Source organism: Schistocerca serialis, chromosome 3 (genome assembly GCF_023864345.2).
Source record: "Schistocerca serialis cubense isolate TAMUIC-IGC-003099 chromosome 3, iqSchSeri2.2, whole genome shotgun sequence".
In the NCBI taxonomy this organism is placed as follows: Eukaryota; Metazoa; Arthropoda; class Insecta; order Orthoptera; family Acrididae; genus Schistocerca; species Schistocerca serialis.
Genome location: NC_064640.1, coordinates 710164230 through 710189182, shown reverse-complemented (window position 1 = coordinate 710189182; position 24953 = coordinate 710164230). Strand labels below are relative to the sequence as shown.

The 24953-nt window shown below is 41.1% G+C and overlaps 1 protein-coding gene across 1 annotated transcript in view; it reads left to right on the top strand.

The window, feature by feature from the left end:
• Positions 1–24953, top strand: part of LOC126470579 (uncharacterized) — a 60704-nt gene that overhangs the window by 15410 nt on the left and 20341 nt on the right. Inside the window, exons 2-3 of the mRNA XM_050098532.1 lie at positions 19067–19227; positions 19663–20053. Coding sequence (XP_049954489.1) covers positions 19067–19227; positions 19663–20053 — 552 coding nt within the window. The remainder of the gene's footprint in view (positions 1–19066; positions 19228–19662; positions 20054–24953) is intronic.

Sequence of the window (24953 nt, the reverse complement as noted above, 5' to 3'; positions counted from 1 at the left end):
GAAAATTCATTACACTTTCTTTGCAAAGATTTATGACACGTTTGAAGAACACATTGGTCCTTTTTTCTTGGTCCTGTTGGAGAGTAACTAGTAATTTTGTCTTTTTGACTTCTTTGCATCCAGTTTATGTCTGTCCATGTATTCTCAGAATTTTGTTGCCATTGGAGGTTTGTGTAGGTGTGACATGGCCATAAAGTGCTTGGTATTCACTTACAGTGTCCTTACTGCCATCACTTTCCAATTTTGTTCCAGCATAAGTTACTGTCATCTCTAGTGGCAACTATGACTGCAGAATTATTTCGGGCCTTCTTGGGTACAACCAGTGAAATCTCTTGATGAAAAATATTTAGTAGCTATTTAGAGAAGATTGAAGATGAAGATGAATATGAAGTTTATGTACACTGATCAGCCAAAACTTTATGACCACCTACCTAATAGCTGGTACGTCCACCTTTTATCATGCCCTTTGCGGGTCCTGGGGTAAGAATAGGACGGAGGTATTCCTGCATGTCATAAGAGGCGACAAAAAGGAGTCTCACATGTTTTGCCCTTTATGTGATGGTCCTCTTTAGGGTTTGACTTCCATTCTTCAAAATTTTTCCAAAGAGCGAGCCAATTGGGGTAGGGCGCCTTACATAGTGCACCATGGCCCTCGTGCCTTGAGATCTGTAGCCTGCTTTCTCATCGTCGCATTACAGTCCCACTTATTCTCCATCTCTTGGGCGAGGACACCTTCCTGTGTGCGTTTTCCACCATGCACTATGCAGTGTCGCTTTTTGCACCGATGATGACCATGGACTTGTTTGCACCTGATATCCAGCACACTAGCCAGTCCATTGTGATGGGGCCACCATGTACCCTGTTGGTTATAAGCCCCCTGACAACGCAGAGATCACTCCGTTGATGCCTGCGCTGTTAACTCCCCATGTATACCAAGGAGTAGATGCCTGTTACCCTGGGCATCGGGAATCCTGGCAATGTTCATCCTGCCAGGTGGCCTTTGCTGTGGCTGGGTGGTGCCCATGGGGAGGGCCCCTGGTCAGAGTGGGTGGCATCAGTGAGAATGACGCGATGAAGCATGCCACGCCATCACTTGTTGGTGATAAAACACCAGCAGTCTCTAAGCATTCTAAGTCTCAGTACAATGCAAGGAAGTACGACCCTAAATCATTCCCATCCCTGGCCACACCATGGGAATCTTTGTTTCAGTGAAGCCACAGTTTTTTGTAGAGCATTTAGAGGACAAATTTGGGGAGGTGGAGGGCTTGTCCAAAATGCGCTCAGGGTCAGTCTTGATAAAAACAGCTTCCCCTGCACAGTCATGGGCTTTACTTGCATGTAACAAGTAGAGGGACGTTTCTGTTACCATCACGCCACATAAGAGCTTAAATATGGTCGAGGATATTACATTCCACAGGGACATTCTTTTGCAGTCTGACGATGAGCTGCATGCCAATTTAGAGTGGCGAGGTGTTCATTTCGTGCAGCGCGTCCATCGGGGTCCGAGGGATAAGCAGGTTGCCACTGGTGCCTTCATCTTGGCCTTTGAAGGTGACACCTTACCCGAGAAGGTCAAGATGATGGTCTACTGCTGTGATGTCAAGCCACATATCTCTCCCCTGATGCGGTGCTATAAGTGCTGGAAGTTCGGCCATATGCCTTCACGCTGTACTTCCAGCGTCACATGTCGAGATTGTGGACGTCCATCACATCCCAATACTCTGTGTGCCCCACCTCCCGTGTCAACTGCGGACAGCATCATTCACCTTGCTCGCTAGGCTGCAGAATTTTACAGAAAGAGAGGAAAATCATGGAATACAAGACTCTGGACTGACTGACCTACACTGACACTAAGAGAAAATATGAGCACCTACATCCTGTGGCTATGACCACCTCATATGCCGCCACTACAAGAACAGTTGTAGCGCCATCAGTTTTTCGCATTTCGTCCAGAAGGCTACACCTGCCCTCTTGGTGAGGGGCAATTCCCCCCGCCCCCTCCCCGTTGCTCCTGCACCACCTACCTCGGGAGCACTGCCCCCACCATCAGGGACACCAGTCCCCACTTCCCAGCTGGAGAAGCGTAAGTCTTCTTCGGCTCCTCTCGCCAGGAAGGGATCCCATGGGTCACTCCCTTCCCAGGTTTCTGCTAGTGCGAAAGATGACGCCCACCAGTGACTGAAGTGCCCAAAAGAAGCTGATCGTTGGGCTTCACAATCCTCCTCAGTGAAGCCCTCTCAGCAAGAGAAACCCAAAGAGCAGCGAGAAAAGTCCAAAAAGAAGAAGATCCCTAAGGCCAAGGAAATTGCAATGGCGCCCACACCACCATTACCTACAAGTTCTGTGTTTCAGGATGAGGTGGAGATTCTGGCGTCCGCTAAGGACCTAAATCTCACTGGGCTTTCAGACACAAGGGATGTCAATCACACAGGTACTCATCTGGTGGCAGCAGGTGACCCTGAGGTGTAGACTGCCTCATTGAGTGTTTTCATGCCTCCCCAGTCTCACGGTATCGTCCTCCAGTGGAATTGCAGTGGTTTTCCCACCACCTGGCTGAGCTATGGCAACTGTTAAGCTTTACACCTGCTCTCTGCATTGCCCTCCAGGAAACCTGGTTCCCGGCAATGTGGACCCCTGCCCTCCGTGGCTAATAAGGGTATTACAGGAACCATAGGGACTATAATCTAGTGTTAGGTGGAGTTTGCGTTTATGTCCTAAACTCAATCTGTAGTGCAACTGTGCCCCTTCAAACCCCTGTTGCAGCTGCAGCTGGCAGAATGACGACGACACATGAAATAACTGTCTGCAATATATATCTTACTCCAGATGGTGCAATATCCCTGAATGTATTAGCTGCACTGATTGATCAACTCCCTAAACCTTTCCTGCTTTTGGGATATTGTAACATTCATAACCCCTTGTGGGGTGACACTGTGCTTACTGGCCAAGGCAGAGTTGCCGAAACTTTACTGTCTCAGTTCGACCTCTGCCTTGTAAATACTGGGGCTGCCATACTTTTCAGAATGGCTCTGGTAGCTAGTCAGCCATTGATTTATCCATTTGCAGCCCAGGACTTCTCCCATCTGTCCACTGGAGAGCACATGATGACCTGTGTGGTAGTGACCACTTCCCCATCTTCCTGTCACTGCCCCGGAGTCAGGCCCACAAATGCTTGCTCAGATGGGCTTTAAACAAGGCAGACTGGGGAACTTTGACCTCTGAGGTCACCGTTGACTCTTCCTGACATGCTAACATTGATGCGATATCTGAGCAGGCGATTACAACAATCGTTAATGCGGCGGAAAACGCGATCCTTCGCTCTGTAGAGTGCCCCCGGTGAAAGACAGTCCCTTGGTGGTCGCCAGAAGTCGCTGAGACAATTAAGGAGTGTCGGCAAGCTCTACAGCGTCATAAGCAGCACTCTTCCTTGGAGCACCTCATAGCCTTTAAGCGGCTCCATGCCCGCGTTTCCAGCTTATCAAAAGATAGAACCAGGAGTGTTAGGAGAGATATGTCTTGACCATCAGATGCCATACGTCACCTTCCCAAGACTGGACAAAGGTCAGACGTCTTTTTGGGTACCAGACCCCAAAAGGTGTCCCTGGCATTAACATCAGTGGTGTGTTGTCTACCAGTGCAAATGCGATTGCTGAGCACTTTGCTTGAGCTTCTGCATCGGAGAACTACCCCCCAGCCTTTCACACCCTCAAACGGCGGGTGGAAGGGAAAGTTCTCTCGTTCGCTACGCGCCACAGTGAACCCTATAATGCCTCATTTACAGAGTGGGAGCTCCTCAGTGCCCATGCACATTGTTCTGACACGGCTCCTGGGCCAGATCGGATCCATGGTCAGATGATTAAACATCTCTCGTCTGACTACAAGTGACATTTCCTCATCATCTTCAACTGCGTCTGGTGCGATGGCGTCTTTCCATCACAATGGTGATACAGCACCCTCATTCCGGTGCTTAAACTCGGTAAAAACCTGCTTGATGTGAATAGCTGTCGGCCCATCAGCCTCACCAACGTTCTTTTTAAGTTGCTGTAACATACTGTGTGTCGGCAGTTGGGTTGGATCCTGGAGTCATGTGGCCTACTGGCTCCATGTCAGGGCGGCTTCCGCCAGGGTCGCTCTACCACTGATAATCTTGTGTCCCTCGAGTCTGCCATCTGAACAGCCTTTTCCAGATGCCAGCACCTGGTTGGCATCTTTTTTGATTTATGAAAAGTGTATTGCACCACCTGGCGACGTCATATTCTTGCCACATTATACATGTGGGGTCTCTGAGGCCTTCTTCTGATTTTTATCCAAAATTTCCTGTCACTTTTATACTTTCCATGTCCAAGTTGGTGCCTCCCATAGTTCACCCCATATCCAGGAGAATGGCTTCCCGCAGGGCTCCGTATTGAGTGTATCTCTATTTTTAGTGGCCATTAATGGTCTAGCAGCAGCTGTAGGGCCGTCCGTCTCACAGCCTCTGTATGCAGACGACTTCTACATTTCGTACTGCTCCATCAGTACTGGTGTTACTGAGCGGCGCCTACAGGGAGCCATCCACAAGGCACAGTCATGGGTTGTAGCCCACGGTTTCCAGTTTTTGACCGCAAAGTCATGTGTTATGCACTTCTGCCAGCGTTGTACTGTTCGTCCTGAACCAGAACTTTACTTTAATGATGATCCACTCACTGTAGTGGAGACATATCGATTTTCGACGCCCGATTGACTTGGCTTCTTCACCTCCATCTGCTTAAGTGGAATTGGTGGCAGCACCTCAATGTCCTCTGCTGCCTGAGCAACACCAACTGGTGTGCAGATCGCTCTACGCTGCTGCAGCTCTACAGAACCCTTGTTCAATCCTACCTTGACTATGGGAGTCTGGTTTATGGTTTGACGGCACCCTCAGCATTGCGTTTACTCGACCCAGTGCACCACTGCAGCGTTCGCCTAGCGACAGAAGCTTTTAGGACAAGTCCGGTGACCAGCCTCCTGGTGGAGGCCAGACTCCCTCAATTGTAGGTTAGGAATGCACAATTGCTCTCCAGTTACTTTGCACATATTCGTAGTTCTCCTGCACATCCAAGTTACCATCTCCTTTTTCCGCCCACGGCGGTTCATCTCCCGCATCAGCGGCCCAGGTCAGGGCTTACAATTGCAGTTCGTGTGCGATCCCTTCTTTCCGAATTGGAGTTTTTGCCTTTACCACCTATACTTGAGGTTCATTCACAAACACCTCCATGGTGTACACCTAGGCCGTGGTTACGCCTGGACCTTTCACGTGGCCCTAAGCACTCAGTTAACCCTGCGACTCTCTGCTGTCACTTCCTCTCGATTCTCGACATGTACCGAGACCATGAAGTGGTTTACATCAATGGCTCGATGGCTGATGGTCATGTTGGCTTTGCCTATGTTCATAGAGGACATATAAAACAGCACTCCTTACCACATGGCTGCAGTGTTTTCACTGCTGGCAGCCATATCTCGTGCTCTTGAGCACATCTGCTCATGCGCAGGCGAGTCATTTCTCCTGTGTACTGGCTCCTTGAGCAGCCTGCAAGCTATTTGACCAGTGCTACCCTCGTCATCCTTTGGTAGTGACCATCCAGGAGTCCATATATGCCCTGGAACAGTCCAGTCATTCAGTGGCGTTTGTCTGGACCCCAGGTCACATCGGAATCTCAGGCAATGAACTTGCTGACAGGCTGGCGAAACAGGCTGTGCAGAAACAGCTTATGGAGATCGGCTTCTCTGCAGCTGACCTGCATTCAGTAGTACGCCACAAGGTTTTGCGTCTTTGGGAGATGGAATGGCATAACCTCAGTATACACAACAAACTGCGTGCCATTAAGGAGACTACGAATGTGTGGAAGACCTCCACACGAGCCTCTCGTCGGGATTCAGTGGTTCTCTGTCGGCTGCGCATTGGCCATACTTGGGTGTCACACAGCTACCTTCTGCACTGTGATGACCCACCTCACTGTCGGTGCGGCACGCAGCCGACAGTGGCCCATATCTTGGTGAGCTGTCCTTTTTTGACTGCTCTGCGATGGACTCCTCAGTTACCAAACTTATTGCCATTAATTTTAGCTGACAACACCTCATTGACTAATTTAGTTTTACATTTTATAGATGACGGTGGGTTTTATCATTGTATACAAGTTTTGGCGCATGTGCGTTGTTCCTTTGTGTTCTCCACTCTAATGCTTTTAGGTTGAATGTTTTAATGTGTCGCAGAGTGGCTGGCTTTTCCTTTCTATTCTCGTGGTCGGCCAGCCACAGTCATGTGCCCTCTTGTTTTTACCCCTTCCACCTGTTTCTTGCTTCTCTGTGTTTTTTTTTTTTCTTTTTTTTTCGTTTCTTTCCATAGTAGTGTCAGTTGGCCTTCTGGCGTTCTTCTGGTTCTTCCTTTCTCCTGTTATTGTGCTGTATGTCTCCTTTCTTTTCTTCTTTCCCTTGTCTAATTATTTTACTGGGAACAGGGGACCGATGACCCCGCAGTTTGGTCTCCCCCCCCCCCCCCCCCCTCCACCTCTAAACCAGTCAACCTTACCTACCTTTGGCATGGGTTACAACAGTGACACATTGTGGCATGGAAGCAGTGAGGCCTTCGTAGGTCAGTAGAAGGAGTTTGCACCACATCTGCGCACATACACGTTACCTAATTCTCATAAATTCCGGGGATAGGGCGATGAGCTCTGACACCAAGTTCTATTGCATCCCAGATGTGTTTGATTGGGTTCAGATCTGGCGAGTTGCAAGAACAGCCCCATCAGCACATCAATTGGAATTTGTGACTATGTTCCTCGAACCACTCTCATCACACTCCTGGCCTTGGGACATGGCACATTACCTCACTAAAAATGCCACTGCCATCGGGAAACATGATGTCACGAAGTGGTGTATGTGATCTGCAACAAATGTATGATACTCCTTGGCCATCGTGATGCCTTGCGTGAGCTCGACTGGACCCATGGATGTGTATGTGAATGTTCCGCAGAGCATGCAGCTACCGCCTGGTTGTCTGCCTCCCGCAGTACAAGTGTCAAGGAGCTGTTACCCTGGAAGACAATGGATCACACTTTCCCATTGACATGATGAAGAAAGTATTGGGATTCATCACTGCGTGTGCAGACTGACTTGTACTCTGTCCAGCATAAGTCTGATGTTAGTTCTGCCAGAGTTCTTCGTCTGTCCTGTTTTAGCAGTCTGCCCAGCTTATGACGTCCAACATTTGTAATGAGGGGTGGCCGCCCAACCCCACGACTTCTGGACATGGTTTTACCTTGGTTTCACTACATGATGAAGGCACTCACCACAGCTGTGCAACAATTTATCTGTCTGTAGAAAGATTGTTTTTATTTCTCGTTTTGTAAGTTGTCCATTTTCATGAACTGAAGCCATGACTACTTTTTAACATGGAGAGATAATGAACAGTAATAAAATCCTGTGGCTGTGCATGTTTTGGCATTTATGCAGTATTGTTGTCATAACCTCTGTGATCCATTTATGCTGTATGTTATTATTTTGCAGTTAAATGGGATTACTTTTTTTTCCATATCTGACTTATGCAGTATTGCTTCAGCATAATTTTATTTGTAAAGAACTAAAAGTTTGTCATCTTTGCAGTTACAGCAGTTGTGCTCAAAGTCAAGGGTACCAGTTGACCAAAAACTGGTAAATTGACAAAATGTCAATTATGCGGTATTGTTTCTGGAACGGTGATATGTTAGACATAAGCTTCATGATTTTTAATAGTCTGGCACTTCCTGTGTTTCTCAAAAAGGAAGAGGCAGCACAATATCCCATGTAGGCCATGGACTCCCAATTTTGGGCTGTTTGGTTGCACACTTCAATCTGTACTGCATCTACACCAATATTTGCAGTCTGCAAGTACTGTACTGGTTGTAAATATTTGTGTAAGTGTGAATGCCTCTAAATTGACTGTTGTAGTCATGACTTGAGGTGTATATTTCATGACTATTTTTGGAATATGGGCTCTCAAAATATTGGAAGTAACACTCATCTACATGCACAACACTGTTCTTGTAGCATTTTCCAGTGGAATTTGCCAAATGTTTCTGTGGAACACTTGGACTAACTAAGAACCACAAGTTTTTGTAATCTTCTCTCTCTCTCTCTCTCTCTCTCTCTCTCTCTCTGCCCCCCCCCCCCCCCCTCTCCCTGTTGATCCTCCTGCAGTATTAATCCAACTCGGTAAGGATTCCAAGCCAAGGACTAATGCTTTGCTTGGATGTGGTTTTTGTGATCAGTCACCTTAATGGATGAATTATACTTCGCCAGGGTTCTTTCATGGGATAGCTCCATGATTTCTGCATTCTCACAGGTTGATTTGTGTGGACATTCCACCATAAATTGCTCTGGTCAGATGGTCCTAGATAATTTGTGGTTGTGACTGGTTACTGGTTTTGCAGTCAAATGATATTTAAGTATGTTGTGTCTGCAATTGTAGGAGGTGGATACTTGGTAGACTTTTTATACTAGAAACACAAAGATTTATAGTTCCATGGTAAAATTTATACTGTTTTTTTTTTTTTAAATTTTACAGGTAGCCGAGCTGGTAACAGCAGTAATTGAAAGTACTTATCTTTCTCAGTTAAATTGACATTTGTTCATGTGACTGAGTAGTATCCTTGAGTCACTGACTTTTTGCTACTTGTATACTGATGGTTGTGGTGCAGGTATGGATTCCCTGTCTCGCTGAGGCATTGATGGCAGTGTTCCAATATTCATCGTGTCTTCTCCCCCTGGTTCTCTGCATGCACTGACTTTTAAATGGTGTGGATGAATACCATTAGTTACATCGGGGTTGTGGTCATTTGCAGCAACTTTTGTTTGCATGTTATGCACATTTAGATTTGCAGGGAGTGATGGAGATCATGGAGGGAGTGAAGTGGGCACGGGTGACTGGTCTGGAGTTTCTGTACTCGACTGACTTCGGAATGGTGCAATGACAGTGTCGTGTGCAATTGGCATAAACATTGCCGATCCTTCAGAGTCAGTTCATCTACATACACCATTAGATTATGTTCATTTTTGTTGAAGGTCAACCGCCAGTCTCGGCAAAGTCATCTGCAAGTTGTCTTGCACTTTATAATAACTTGATCTCCCAGTAGTTAAATGCAGTGTCTGTGAACAGTGTGTGAGATAGTGATTTTATCTGCCAAGCACACCTCCTTGAGCTACACTGGATACTAATTTCATTTCTAACAGTTTATCACAGTTAAGAACGGTCTGCCAAGTTCTGTTTCCAGGATGTCTTCAATTCAGTCCATACCCAGTCTGAGATTTGTAAGCAGTTGCTTTGCTTAGTAGGTGACACTGCGGAGCTGTAGCAAAGTCTTTACTAAAATTCAGACTTTCTGCTGGAACCTTGGTTTCACCAGATATAGTCATATGGATCTCATTATCGTACAGAGCAAGGCATGTTTCACACAACTCCTTCTTGCAGAATCTGTGTTGATTCCTACAGAGGAGTTCTTTGGTCTCAGAAAATGTTGTAGCACAAAATGTCTTCCATTACACTATATCAAAGTAATGTCATTTGTTACATTAACAAAGATAGAAAGTTAATATGAGAATGTAATTTTTCATTGTGATGTTCTTAGATAACGGTTTCTTGGTTTTCTTACTGCATAAGATTTATTTGTATACTCAAGCTTTCAGTAATTTCCTCTTGGTTATACAATCAAATCTTATGTGCCAAGGAAACAGAAATATTTATTTAATTGCAGGAAGGTTTTTGTATATTTAGTTTGTAATCTCCAAGATTGGAATTTCGAAATATAAGGCTGACTTCATTGCATTCTGCTTTTAATAGTTTCCACAGTGAAATTCTGTCTTCAAATCTGACAAAGAATCCAAAGAGAGTTTGGCTGTGTGTTACGACACCAGTGGCAAGACACAATCAATACCTTCGCTGTGTAATAGTGGTGGTAGTGTTGCTGATAACAGTTCAACCAAAGTGGAGCTTTCCGAAATGCCTTCACCAAAGATGACGAAGTAAATATTCCAGAATGAGTAGCTTAGAAGTAGATATCTTCAGTGTAGCAAAGCACTTTAAATCAGTTAATAAAGGCAGATCTTCTGCTAAAGATGGTATACCAATTATGTTGATTTCATAGTGTACTGATATAAGAGCTCCATACTTAGCAATCACTTACAACTGCTTGCTCGATGAAAGATTCGTATCTGAGGACTGGGGAATAGTACGGGTCACAGCAGTATCCAAGAAAGGAAGTAGAAGTAATTTGTTAAATAATACTCATATCGCTGACACCAATTTGAAGTAGAATTTTGTAAGTTATACTGTGTTCAAACCTTACGAATTACTGTGAAGAAAACGGGTTATTGAAAAATAGTCAACACAGATTCAGAAAACATTGTTCAGTTTGTAGTAATTGATAGAAAGTCAGTGAATAAAATAATAAAACAGTCTGAAATTCCCCAAGGAAGTATTTTAGGCTGTTTGCCATTCCTTATCAATATAAACTATTTAGAAGACAATCTGAGCAGCCCTCTTAGATTGCTTGCAGATGATGCTGTCATTGACCATCTAGTAAAGTCATCAAAATATCAAAACCAATTGCAAAATGATTTAGGCAAGATACCCATATGATGCGAAAAGAGGCAGTTGTCTCTAAATAATGAAAAGCGTGAGGTCAAATCCAGATGACTACCAAAAGAAATCTATTTAATTTCATTTACACAATAAATCACACAAATCTAAAGGCTGTCAATTCAACTAAAAACTAAGGTATTACAGTTTCAAACAACTTAAATTGGAATGATCCCATAGAAAAAATTGCAAAAAGGCGAACCAAAGACTGAGATTTATTGGCAGAACTCTTAGAAGATGCAACAGATTTACCCAAGAGACTGCTTACACTATGCTTGGCTGTCCTCTTCTGGAGTATTTCCACGTGGTATGGAATCTGTACTGGATAGGTTTGACATAAAACATCTAAAAAGTTCAGAGATAGGCAACTCGTTTTGTATTTTCATTAAATAGGGGAGAGAGTGTCACAGATTTGGCAACAGAGTTGGAACAGCAATCATTAAAACGAGCTTCTTGTTATTGTGAAATCTCTTCACAAAATTTCAGACTACAGCTTTCTGCTCTGAGTATGAAAATATTTTGTTGCACCCATCCTACATGGGGAGTAATGATAATCATAATAAAATCAAAGAAATCCAAGCTTGCATGGAAAGATTGAGGTGTTCATTTTTCACATGCGCATTTCAAGAGTGGAACAGTAGATAGTCTGAAGGTGATTCAAAGAACCATCTTCCAGACACTTAAGCGTGAATTCCAGAGTAGTCATGTAGATGTATATGTACTTTGTGTCATGAATCTCATTTGTACATTAGCTGAATATCAATTTTTTGGCTTAATTTTTGTCATAAGATCTAACATGTCCCCTCAAAAGTAATTTGGCACACCAACTGCCCATGGTAGTGGGAAGAAATTTTGTACAGTACTACATATATCTTTGTCCCTCTAAACCCATGCATCCTCATTCTGTAGTGGGAAAATTTAAATTCTGTTCCTTTCTGTGGCATAAAATGAGAATTTACAAATGATACTTTCCATGCTTTCTCTTAAACATTCCACCATTTCAATAATATATCCAAGTTTAAATGAAACAACAAGTTTACTGTTACCAGTCACTGTTTATTTACCTCCACGGCGTGTTTCAAAGGTTTAAACCTCCATCATCAGGTGGATTTACATTTGTTAGTATGGTGTGTGTGTGTGGGGGGGGATTACAATTTTTTGGAGGAACTTGTGGCCCTGTCTAGTGGAGAAACAAAACACTTTTAGAACATGGTTTTGGGTTTCTTTTGACAAAAACTAAACTTGTATCTAACAGTAAAAATAAAATAAGTAAAATAGAGTACCTATAGTGGTCACAGGTTCCTTTCACTACTGTAACACATCACATGTATAGTGTCATATTTTGTAAACAAATATGGCGTCTGGAAACTATTGGGTTTAAGGATCATCTAGCACAAGAGAAAACATTATCACAAATTACAAAGAATATGCATTGTAACAACATTGTTACAGAAGAAATTTTTTAAAGGATTTTGGAGATGTTTATTTTGAGGTGTCAAATGCATGCATTGGAATAAATATTTCAGTTGGTATATAAATCCAATTTTGACAAGTTAATATAGCTTAAACTTTATACTCGTTCACACAATCAGGTGGCATGTTACAAACTTTAAGTACAGTAATTATGTTGGCTACAGTGGTAAAATTATACACAAATAACAATTTTGGTTGGGAAATCACAGTTAGGCAGGAGGCAGAAGGAGTGGAAGAGAAAGAGAAAGTGAGAATGAGGGAGATGGTGGAAGGAGTGATATTATGAGAGCAAACCTTACAAAGCAGGTGGTCTTAAGATTACAACTGTTACATGTAATAACTGCCTAAAGGTTGGGGTGATACATTGGTTAATGCATTAAAATATGCTGATGGCTGTACAGTTTGTGCCAGCAGTTGATGTACATATAATTTCAAGCTAACAGGGGATACAAGCTGTTGTGATGATATATTTGTAAATGAGGTCAGTCATACTTGTGTTGTTAACTTCGTGTTTTGTTTCATGCAGATGGGTAGCTGTTGCTGATGTGTGGTATTTTGTATTTTTTAGTGCTGCCATGTGTTCTTTGAATCTAATCTCAAATGATCTGCCTGTCTGGCCTATGTAGAAGCAGTCAAGGTCCAAAGATTCAATTTTGTACACACCTGTGTGATGAAGTGGGGTAATTTCTGTCCAATCTTGTTGTCTGTGGTAAAGGATATGTTTATGCCTTTTCATTTGAAGACATTGGCAATCTGATATGAAATGTTACCTAAAAAGGGGATAGTATGGAAGATGATGATTTCTTTTTGTTACTTGTGACGTGATTGCTTTTCCACTATTGAGTATTTTAGGGTGTCTACTATGGAGCTGTTATAACCATTTGCCATGGCTGTTTGTTTTGTGATTTCAATTTCTAGTTCACATTTGTCTTCAGAGAGTGGTAGTTGGATAGCTCTATTGCTCATGACGGGAAACTGGCAATTTTGTGGGCTGTGGGGTGACAAGAGAGTTGTGGATTGTAGTATGTGTTGTGGTAGGCTTCCAATAAATTTCAAACTGATGTCTGTTATTCTTTATTCTAATGGTAAGGTCTAAAAATTTATACTGTCATCTGCTTGGTGTTCAACTGTGAATTTCACGTTTTCATGGGAGTTGTTGAATAATTGGTTCAACTCATTGATGTCATGTTTTGTGCCTTTGATTAAAATGATGGTATCATCTGCATATCTGTGGTAGTAGATGATATTTTTGAGGAGGTAGTGACTGGAATTCAGGATTTTGTCTTAAATCACTTATAAATATTTCAGCTAACAATCCAGAAATGTTTGAGCCCAGTGCAGACCATCTGTTTGTTTGTAGATTTTAGTGTTAAATTTAAAGTAGTTGTGTGAAAGTGTGAATTCAAGCAAGTCCATTAGTTCAGTAATGTGAGTTGAAGGGATTTTTTGTGCTTTTGTAGGTAGGCATTGATTATTTGTTGTGTGGCATCTATTGGCACAGAGGAAAAAAGGTTTTTTATGTCAAATGAAGCAAGTGTGGCTCCATCAGGTACTTCTACATTTTTGACATGTTATGTAAATTCTGCTGTGTTTTTAAGTGTTCTCTCATTATTGAATGTATATGCTTTTTTTTTTTTTTTTTTTTTGAGAATTTTGAAGAGCAATTTGTTGAGTTTAATGTTGGGCTGTTTCCACAGTTCACTGTAGGCCTGATGGGGGTCCCATTTTTGGGTATCTTAGGTTGTGATCTAAGGCAAGGTGCTTGTGGACTAATTGTTACAATGTTTCTTGCTTCTTGGATGGTGAGTAGGAAATTGGTGTTTAAAATGTGTTTAATCTCTCTTTGTATTCGAGCTGTTGGATCTTTATGTATTTCTGTTATGTTGTTGGTTTGGAAGAAGTCTAAAGTTTTTTCTATGTATGTAGCTCTGTTCATTACAACAGTTGTATTACCCTTGTCAGCTGATACAATTATTGTATTATTCATGTTTGATTTAGTCTTAGTAGTATGTGTAAGGGCTTCTTCTATTTTCTTGTTTGCTGGGAATGGTTTTACAATTTCCTTCTCAATAATTCTGTTAATTTTGTGGCAGGCTGCTATTCTGTCATTTTGCTTCTTAAAGCCAATGGTTGAAATCTGTGGGACACTAGTGATGAGCTTCTCTTGGTTCTTTTGGTCCAGTGGAGCTGTAATGTTGTGTTTTAAACTGCTGCTGAGTAGTGCCTCTTCTTCTGCAATGAATATTATATTGGTGTTGTTGAGGAAAGGTGTGTAGAATGTGTGTTTCCTTTGGCTGTTTTGGTTCAGTTTGAGAGGTGACTTGTTTTATAAGGTCAACTAGTTTATTCTTCTGTGTGGCTTTTGTTTTCTGTATGGTGAACTCGGTGTACTTTCTGACTTTTTCGGTTATGGAATCGTACTCTAGTCTATGAAGCAACATCCCTAACTGTAATTCTGCAATATAAACTTCTTTCAGATCGTTTTTCACCCTGAGTTTCCGTGTGTTTTCCAATGTTTTCTTTTCAGTTGTTGTGTTTGTTTTGATGGCAGTCTTCACATAATTTGGAATCATGTTGTTTTTGAGACAATTTTTTGTTGAAATTAATATGCTTTGTTGTCATTGCGAGCTTCCTCCCCCCTTTCCCAATTTTGGTGCTTATTTCCAGTCAGGTTGTGTTGTAATTGTTCTCTGTTTATCTCATTAGAAATTACTGAGCTTTTTTGGCAATGAATATGCTGCCACCATTGTGTTCAATCTACATTTTCTAATTCTATACATAGCTTTTAAGACTTTTTGCCCTTTGTTTTAGGTATCGGTTAATTTTCCAATCAAACTATTCTAGATTCACTGAGGTGAAGTCATGGGACATCTCCTAATATTGTGTTGGAGCTCATTTTGTCCAGCATAGTGGAGCAACTTGATGTGGCATGGACTCAACAAGTCGCTGGAAGTTCTGTGCAGAAATATTAAGCCATGCTGCCTCTATAGCTGTCCATAATTGCGAAAATGTTACCAGTGCGTGATGATGTGCACAAACTGACCTCTTGCTTATGTCCCATAAATGTTTGATGGGATTTGTGTGAGGCGATGTCAATGGACAAATCATTCACTCGAATTCTCCAGAATAGTCTTCAAACAAGTCTCTAACCATAGTGGCCCAGTGACATGGCCGATGGTCATCCATAAAAATTCAATTTATTGGTAACATGAAGTCCATGAATGGGTGCTTATATGAATACATATTAACAAACTTGGGCAGCACAGACACATGGCATGCAAATGCAGAATTTTCGAAGTACCATCTATTAGTTCAATGAGCAATAAGTTTCCAGAACAGAGTTTGGAAGGTAGGAGATGAGGTACTGGTGGAATTAAAGCCGTGAGGATGGGTCGTGAGTCGTGCTTGGGTAGCTCAAATGGTAGAGCACTTGCCCGCAAAAGGCAAAGGTCCCGAGTTCGAGTCTTGGTCTGGCACACAGTCTTAATCTGCCAGGAAGTTTCAGCAATAAGTTGTACATTATAGAGCCATGAGTGCATCATTTGTACTTTTTATGGAGGGGAATGTACATCCTTTTAAGTCACAAAAGAAAATTTAAACATAATATTAGTTAACTACAGTATGTGAATGTCCTAGAATTAATCTCACTTATTAATGTAACAAATACTGAGGTGAAGAAAGTCATGGAATAGAGATTTGCACATATACAGATGGCAGTAGTACTGTGTACACAAGGTATAGAAGGGCAATGCATTGGTGGGGCTGTCATTTGTACTCAGGTGACTCATGTGAAAGGTTTTTGGTGTGAATATGACCACAAGATGGGAATTATAAGACTTTGAATGTGGACGCATGGGACGTTCAGTTTTGGAAATTGTTATACAATTCAATATTCCAAGATCCACAATGTCAAGAGTGTGCCGAGAATACCAAATTTCACCATTACCTCCACCATGGGCAACACTGGCTGAGGGCCTTCACTTAATGACCAAGAGCAGTGGTATCTGCATAGAGTGGTCAGTACCAACAGACAAGTAACACCATGTAAAAGAGATGCAGAAATCAATGTTGGATGTATGACGAATGTACCCGTTAGAACAGTGCAGTGAAATTTGGCATTAATGTGGTATGGTAGCAGACAACCACTGGGAGTGCCTTTGCTTACAACACATCATCACCTGCAGCACCTCTTCCGGGCCCATGTTCCAGGCTCATGACCATATTGGTAGGACCCCAGACAACTGGAAAACCATGGCCTGGTCAGATGAGTCCCAATTTCAGTTGATAAGAACTGATGGTAGGGTTTGATTGTGGCACACACCCATGAAGTTTGGAAGATAGGAGATATGAGGTACTGGCAGAACTGAAGCTCTGAGGAGGTGTTTTGACTCACACTTGGGTAGCTCAGTCGGTAGAGCACTTGCTCCTGAAAAGCAAAAGTCTCGAGTTTGAGTCTGGTCCAGCACACAGTTTTAATATGCCAGGAAGTTTGAATATGTGTCAACAGCAATAGGAAATTAAGCTAGCAGTCATTTACTTCCATTCAGAAACACTCAATAAAGTGACTAAACTGCTGTCACAAAATAAGTACAGAGGTTGCTAACTCATAACATGGCGCCCTTATTGTACATCACTAAGTAGGCTGTGCATCATTCCGTGTCCCCCAACTTTTAGCTGTTCATCTTAATAAGTGATTGAAGATATGTGTAACTGATGGATACGTCTTTGTGGATCGTGAATGCAAGTTACTGTTTTCTAAAAGAATTAGTTGCTCATGATGGGAGGGCTGTTGCAGATTAAAATACATGGTTTTATGATACATTTTTGCTATTTCAACTAGACTGCTAATAATAAATCACAGTCAGGTGATATTAACTGCAGCCTTTACCCTCATCTGGATGGCCAACTTACACATCATCTTATACAGGGCCTGTTAATCTTAGACACCCAGTGAATCTTTGTTTACTTGGCATCAGTTGTAATAATACTCTACAGATACAGAAGGAAGAAAAATTAGAGTTCAACATTCTGTTGGTGATGTCATAAGACATGGAGCTCAGGATCAGATTGGTGAAGGATAGGAGGGAAACCACCCGCCCACTTTTCAAAGAAGCCAACCCAGCCTCAGCCTTAATCAGGTTAGAAAAATTGCTGAAAAAATCTGGATGACTAGACAAAGAACTGAATCACCATTCCCTTATGCGAGCCCAGTGTCATACCACAGCGACACATTGCTCATATCTAATGATAGTCGTAATACTACTGATTTTGTCTCGAAAGAATATGACTTAGCATTCTTGAAATGTTTCCCACAGCTAGGGGGCGGGAATGGACACGGCATAAACATACAAGACAACTACTTTACATTAGACTTGTTTAATTGTTGTATTCAGTTTAGCATTTGAAGCTGTCGGTTGAAGCTAAAGGTGGGATACAATTACACATGCAAGTAAATGTGTTATTAGAAGAGAAGGTATGTTCAGCTGCACAGCACAGTCTCAAACAAAAATAAACATGTCAGTGCAAGATATACAGTAATGTTTGGTTCATGTTGTTAGTATTTTCCACTCAAAATAAAAACTGACAGATCTGATCTGTTTCACATTGATTAATTTAGTGTGTCATACCAAGTGTGTAAATTATTGAATCTCTTTATTTTCTTTCTTTTGTGTGTAGTGTCAGCATAACCATTGTAAAATTCTTGAATCCTTGATAATATAACTGGACTCTCGAATATGTGCCACTTGTCTTGTCTCGATGGGAATTTTTATGAATTACTTTGATATGCTCCTCCAGAACTACAAGTTTATAACTGGTGTTGAATCGCATAACAAACCTGTTTTATTTCTTTACACATCCACTTTCCATATACTGCTGTCGGCATTTATTCTCACAGTATTCATTCAGTTTATCTATGTTTGGTGCCGTATCACGTGCCTAGTTTGCCATGTACCTCATTTGCTACTAGTAAATGGGATTTTAAGTACAATAATTTACCAATTCTTAATCTTACAGTGCCATTTATTAAGTCAGTTGATACAAAGACTTCTACTGAAAGTTTTATAATACAGCCCCAGAAATTTAGAGACTAACCCACACAACTCTGTATTGAATACATTTCTAAAATGAACTGTAGAAAGATCAAGTTACAGATTTATTGGACCACATAATGAAAAATTTGATAAAAATTACAGTTTTAATGTCAGGGGCAGAAGCATTCTTTCAGAAACTGATGACCGAACACACTGTTTTATTGAAAGAACAGCAGAAACAGCATGTCATACACTGCTATGATACTGTCTCAGAAAAACCATTTGAGGTTCATTGCTGGCAGTATAGTTAGAAAACTAAGTGCTTATAGAAAGGTGAGTGAGCTACTGAAAATGTGTCTCAACATGAGAGTTCAGCTGAATACCTGACATTTTTGTAGCCCATATACCTGCCATTAATGTTGATGAAAGTACTTGAAGATGATAAAGAATTAAATGTGGTACAAATAGCTGCAAAGACCTTATTGGGTGTGTGCCAACATACGACTACTAGAGTTAATAAGCAGTTTTGTAGTGTTAAGTGGATGAATTGAAACAGAAACAATTAGGTTTTGTGTTAATCAGAGTGAGACTGACATCACACAAAATTTATTTACGTAACATGGGTCCCCAAATTAGTTTCAAAATTCATTTAAAATATATCTAACAATTTTTACTGCCTTTAGCATAAGATACTTCTCCTTGATGAAACTTCCTCAAATCTGACTTTTTCTCCAATCATCCCTCTCCTCCCGCCTGTTGCAGTCATCACCCCCTTCATGCCCAGTACATATTTCTATGCACTGTAGGTGAGTGCCTGATTTTAGTATGAAGGGTAGTAGTATTTGAGAGGAAGTCTTTTGCAGCTGTAATTTCAAGCATCACCATCAACAAAATTGAAATTTGTGTTCATTTGTGTGTTCTTTTGTAGAGGGGAGTGCGGATGGACTACGGAATATCAAAGCGTAAGCTTCTTGATGTTTTTCATAGACTGTGTGTTCCTTTGCCACAGAGGCAATACAAACTTTCTCGAAGAGGAAAGGAATTAACAAAAATGCGTGAAAAGCAAGAACAGGAAAAGGCAAAGCAAAGGTATCGGGCAACTTTATCTCTTTGCTTAACGTTTTTAAACTGTTATAGCTTGTTCTTCCTGCTATTCCTAAAATAAAGCAAAAATATTTGCTTGTTTGTGAGATGTGTAGCTCATTATCTGTACATTTGACACAATTTAAGGATTTCTAATTTCTTGGTATCATGTTAAGTTACTGAGTAGAATCATTGCTTTCTTGTATGTCACTCATTTACAAGTATGAGGTCTGGGATTGTGATTTGGATACTGAACAGCTTGGTTACTGGATTAGTCTGAGGTTAAGTTGATTTTTGCAGTCTCATGTTTCATTAAGCATTTTGAAAAAGCAGCTAGCCGACTCATATTTACTTAATGCTGAAATATTTTAAATACTCTTAACAACTGTATTTTGTAAGTACTGTACAGATGTTTTCAATGTATTTTCTTTCCCAATACAGCACATCTGTTACAAACAATAGCCCATCATCATCATCAGCATCATCCTTGTCATTATTGTCGTCATCATCAACAATGCCATATTCAAATCGTCAGAAACAGCACTCTGACCATACAGGAAAGGATCGTTTAAAACCACCTCCAGATCTTACTCAGAGTAAAAAGATCAAGTTGAACACCAGCACCTCCACATCTGGAAGCAGTAAAGCAAGTAATGGAGGTGATAATTTCCTTGACAAAATAATCATTAAAAGTAAATCAACTGACAAGAAAGCTGATGTAAAAGTAGAGAAGAGCCTAAATGAAGAACAAAATGCAAAGAAGGATGTTTGTTCAGAACCTACTAAAGCAAAAAAGATAACACTGAAGAGACCTGTTATTGAAATGGAAGAGGTAAGTTAATACAACTACAATCTATAATGTTCTGGAGCCTTGAAACAGCATATTTTCTTAATAGCGTACTTTTCTAACACAGTTGTGAAGATACTGTAAGCACTTTTGTATTTTCTTGCATCACAGCATGTAATTAAAAAATTTGGACATATTTCTACCACCAAATGAGGTGCCACAAAGGTTAAGACAATTAACTTGTATTTGGGAGGATGGTATGTCAGATTCCTGTCTGATCATACAGATCTAGTTTTTCCACAATTTCCCCTAATATCTTCAGGCAGTGCCAGGATGGCCCTTTGAAAAGGGCACAGCAGATTTCTTTCCCCATCATTCCCCAATATGAGGTTTTGCTCCTCTAAAGACATTAAACCAAAATCTGCCTTCCTTGTGTTTCTGCTGTGTTGTCTAAGCATCTGATCCATTTTATTGAGTCCACCATTCTTTCATATTGACTTATTTCTGAAAATGACACTGATTGTAAAATTAGAGGAATTTCACTTCATTTGTAGGCTTGCTGGCATTCATTCTTCCTGCACACCATTCACAAGTTGAACAGGGAAGAGGGAAATAATAGTGGTACATGAGGTACCTCCTGCCTGACACCATAAAGTTGCTTTTGGAGTATAAGAAAAAAGTAATGTAACACTCTCATTAGTTGTAACAGTATTACGAAAAGTTGCTACTCACTATATAGTGGAGATGCTGAGTTGCAGATAGGCACAGTCAGAAGACTGTCACAATATTCTTAAATTACATCCTGGATTTTCCATTGTTTGACTCTTATTACTTGCATAGTTTGTGTTTTTTAACCAGAAACCTCTGTCTTAATACTTTTTTGATCACAGATAGTTGCTGCATTCTGCCATATGTGTTGTGGAGGTAAAAGTAAGCCTGCATTTCTAGTGCAGTTCAGTAGTGTTTGCTGTGTCTCTAATGTCACTTGTACATACTGTTTAGTCAACCAACTAGCCTGGAAGGATCATTTCAATTTTAGGCTGTGTTCACATTGTGACTTTACAGCAAGAAAGATTATCAACATAGGAAGTTTCGTACTGAATTGGCATAGGACATTATGACATCATTTGAACATTCACTCACTATGGAGAGATGCAAAACATTGAAGATCTGCATAATAGTGGTTGCATGGAACCAGCAACATCAGCTAATGATAACTACCACCAAATTATGGCTTCTAGGTACCTTGAGGAGAATACAATAGATCTGTGCACTGCCTTTTGAAGGCAGTTGGTAGGGCTGTGCCAATACAGACAGTATGCAGCCATCTCCATATGAACAATTTTGCTTCCAGGCATCTGTCACGAACCACACTACAAATCCCTGAGCACCATGGTGCACAAAGAAAGTGAGAGAAACAACACATTGAATAGAACGTGGATCAGTAGTGTCTAGTACTCTTCATTTATGATTGCTGGATTTATCACATCTGTTGATTGAATGTTGTAGAAAAGTGTGGAGGTGTCCAGGTAACAATGTTTGTGTAAGGCATGTGGGTTCAGCAGGAAGATGAGTCAGTCTTGTTTCAAGCCTGTATTGCACATGGAGACTGGATGCTTCTCATCACTATCGAGGGTAATGGGAGGGCAGTGCAGTAATGAGGCAGGATCCTTCAACCCACTGTCAAGCCCTAAAATCAATATTTTGGCATGTGAAAGGAATGATCTGTGGTATCTGCTAACAAGAACCTAAAGGATCATATTTGATATCAGTTGAAAGTTGCAGTGCATTGATGTAGGACGTCTTCTGACACAGTGGTTGACCTCAGGAGTGATGTTGCTGACGAGTGGGACAAGTCTGACGACCTTGCTGACTGCACAATTAGGGATCCAATAATGTTACAGTGCATGGGGCAGAGTAACACATTATTTAATTAACCCAGAAGCAATTTATTGTTTGCAAATGTACTAAATCCAGGGTGTATATGACCAGGGACAACCGGAAGATCCGGGAAAAACCCGGGAATTTTTTCATCCGGGAGAAAACCGGGAAAAACCCGGGAATTGTTTACAATTCCGGGAATTTTTCATTGTTTTAGTTTTCAGTTAAATTTTTGTGATTTTGAGTGGTAATAACCAATACTCTAACAAAGAATGTTACTGTAACCCGCTACTGCAGAATAACACTGCAGCAATGAAACACGAATGAGGAAAAAAAAAAAAAAAACGTAAAATAAACTTAAGTTGCAAAGGAAATGGGCCGTATACAACGACAAAACACAGTGCTCATACAAGCGTCTGCCAACAGCAAAATGTGTCAAATGCTTTTGGAAGACTATGCAATACTTCATAACAACAAACTGCCTCCGATGAGCGTGACGTGACAACTGTTTATTTTAGATTCCTTTGAGCAGTTGCGGGTGGGCTCTTGTGCATGCGTAGTAGAGTTGCGTATGAGTAGTACCGTCTCCCGCTTCTGGTTACGGAAGTGTGGCTGGGCGCCACTACTTAATATTGCTGATGCACAGAGCAGTTCGACTTGTGCTCAGAGCCATTTGAGCTAGTCCGAGTTGTGGTGGGGAGGTGGGTCGCCTCCACGTGACCTGTGTTTACGTTCAGTGATTTTGTTCTTTCCTCGTCGTTTATTGCTCTCACGTTAAATGATAAAACAGATTTTTGTGACCGGGAGATATCAAATGAATTAAAATACGTTCACATAGTTACGGATGGCTAAAATATGTCATTAGTTTCAGATTTTATTTCCACCTTTCTGACAGTCAAGCATTAATCGCCTTGTGGAACGGTGAAGTTATCTTTGTCGGTTTGCTAAAGAGATTTGGCTTTTATTTATCTTTTCTGCTGAGGTAGTCAGTTTATTTGAAACGAACTGTTTAATTTCACACTGTTGGTTGGTTTCAACTGTTCGCTGATTTCAAGTGCACGTATGCATTATGCCATAATAAAGAACCGAACATGAGATAATACACTACTGGTACTCCAAGAAAATATACATCCAAATTTGGACATACGAATGTGCATTTTAAGCTGAATTATGCATTTTAGTATGGTTCACGAAATTCTCTTGAAGTTTCCTTTGATGTCTTGTTTATTTTATGACATAATGTAAGATCTTTTAATGTTTTACACGTACGAACATATGGCCTTCCTGCATCATCGCGCGGTGACAACTGTTATCTGTGCGCTCTCTTGCAACTGCTGAAACAAACCTATTTCTAACAGGTAGCAGCAAAATATTGCGAACGGTGGTTTGAAAAGCGTTACAGGCGCTAAAAGCAAATTTCCTTTTACGCAAGATGAGCCATGTGCAAGAATGTACGATGAATTTCTTAAATAACAAAGCGTTTGACTCTCATTTAAAAATCAACTCTTTGAGGACGGCCATTTAGAAGAATTTCGAGCTCAGGAGATCACACATTTATGTCGTTATTAAAAATTTTACTGGCAAATTTGTGTGATTGATCTTAAAGTGAATCACGTGCAGAAAAGATCAACATTATATGTGGAAGCTTAGCTTCTCTTCCAGCTTATTAATCTTGGAGACCAATATTATATGTGAATGCTGTGTATATTAATTTAAACCATTAACTTTTCTTATTTGTGTTTTTGCGCTACTTAAGAGTGATCTTGCTAATGACTGTCGACATCACGTGTCCTATGCTGTCATCAGATGGCGAGATCACATGACATGAGTGATGAGTGGCTTACAAAAGCGCATCGCAATCCTGACTTCAGTTCTTTGGAAAGTAACATGCGGTATTTGGTGGAATTCGAATTTATACCTACGTATTACGAAACTATGCAGAGTACACATTGCTGCACATCAAAGGTGTTTCAAAATGTGTTTTTTCCACCTGAGTTTCGTTTTCTAAATTGGCGGGAAATTCTACGTCGGTGTATAAAACCATAAACATTCAAAGGATTGATGAGTTTTACAGGGCCAAGGAATAGTATACGGTCACTTAACACAGAAAAAGTGTGTTTTCGCCTGGGAGAAAGTGTATTTTTAACCGGGAAATCCGGGAAAAATCCGGGATTTTTTTTCCTTGTCCACGTAGACACCCTGTAAATCTCTAAACTCTGTCCTAATAGGCCTCAGAAGGGACAACAGTACTGGCTGACCACTGTGTCATCCTCAGCCGGTAGGCATCACTGGTTATTTCTCAGTAAAGTAACGTTTTCAGTTTCATAAGGTTTATTCTTTCTCTCCCTGCTCCCCTTGAATTTAAAGCTCATGCATGTCTGTAGCTATGAGTTATGATCAAAAAGTGACAGGAGTTTTTGTTTTTCTTAAAGAGTCTTTATTTATCAACATCAACTTTGTCCCCTTCATAGCAATCCCTCACAGAAATAATATGCTAGTGCCAGCACTTTTTACAGTCTTTGAAGAACTTCTGAAACTCACTCAAAGATCAGCTTTTACTGAGCAGAACGTGGGGCACATGCCACACCCCAGTAGGTATATGGTTCTCTTTGTAGCTGTAATTAATATCTCTAACTTTTTGTGGGACTCAGATGGCTCCTGATGATCAATGATTACCCTCTTGGCCTTCTTGGGAGCTCATTTTGCAGTGTTAATGCCCAGTAACCAATAAAGAAAATGAGGGAGGGTAACCCACAAACGTGTGTTCTAAGCAAAGAGTAGAAACAAGTAACCAGAAAATTTCAATGTGCTAATATATTCTTGCCCTTTCCAGTAGCAAAGAAGGGTTTACAGGGGCTGGCTGGGACACTTATATCAGTGAAATGCCTCTGTAATAGCCTTCTCTTAGTGGAAACTTCTACATACTACTCCAGTTAACAAAGGGGGAAAAAATGGGGGGGGGGGGGGACTATATAGTCACAAATTTTTGCGCAGCGCTAGGAGAGGAGTATCTTCAACAACATACTAAAACTCCTATTGGGTGAGGTGTGAGCATTGGGGTGGG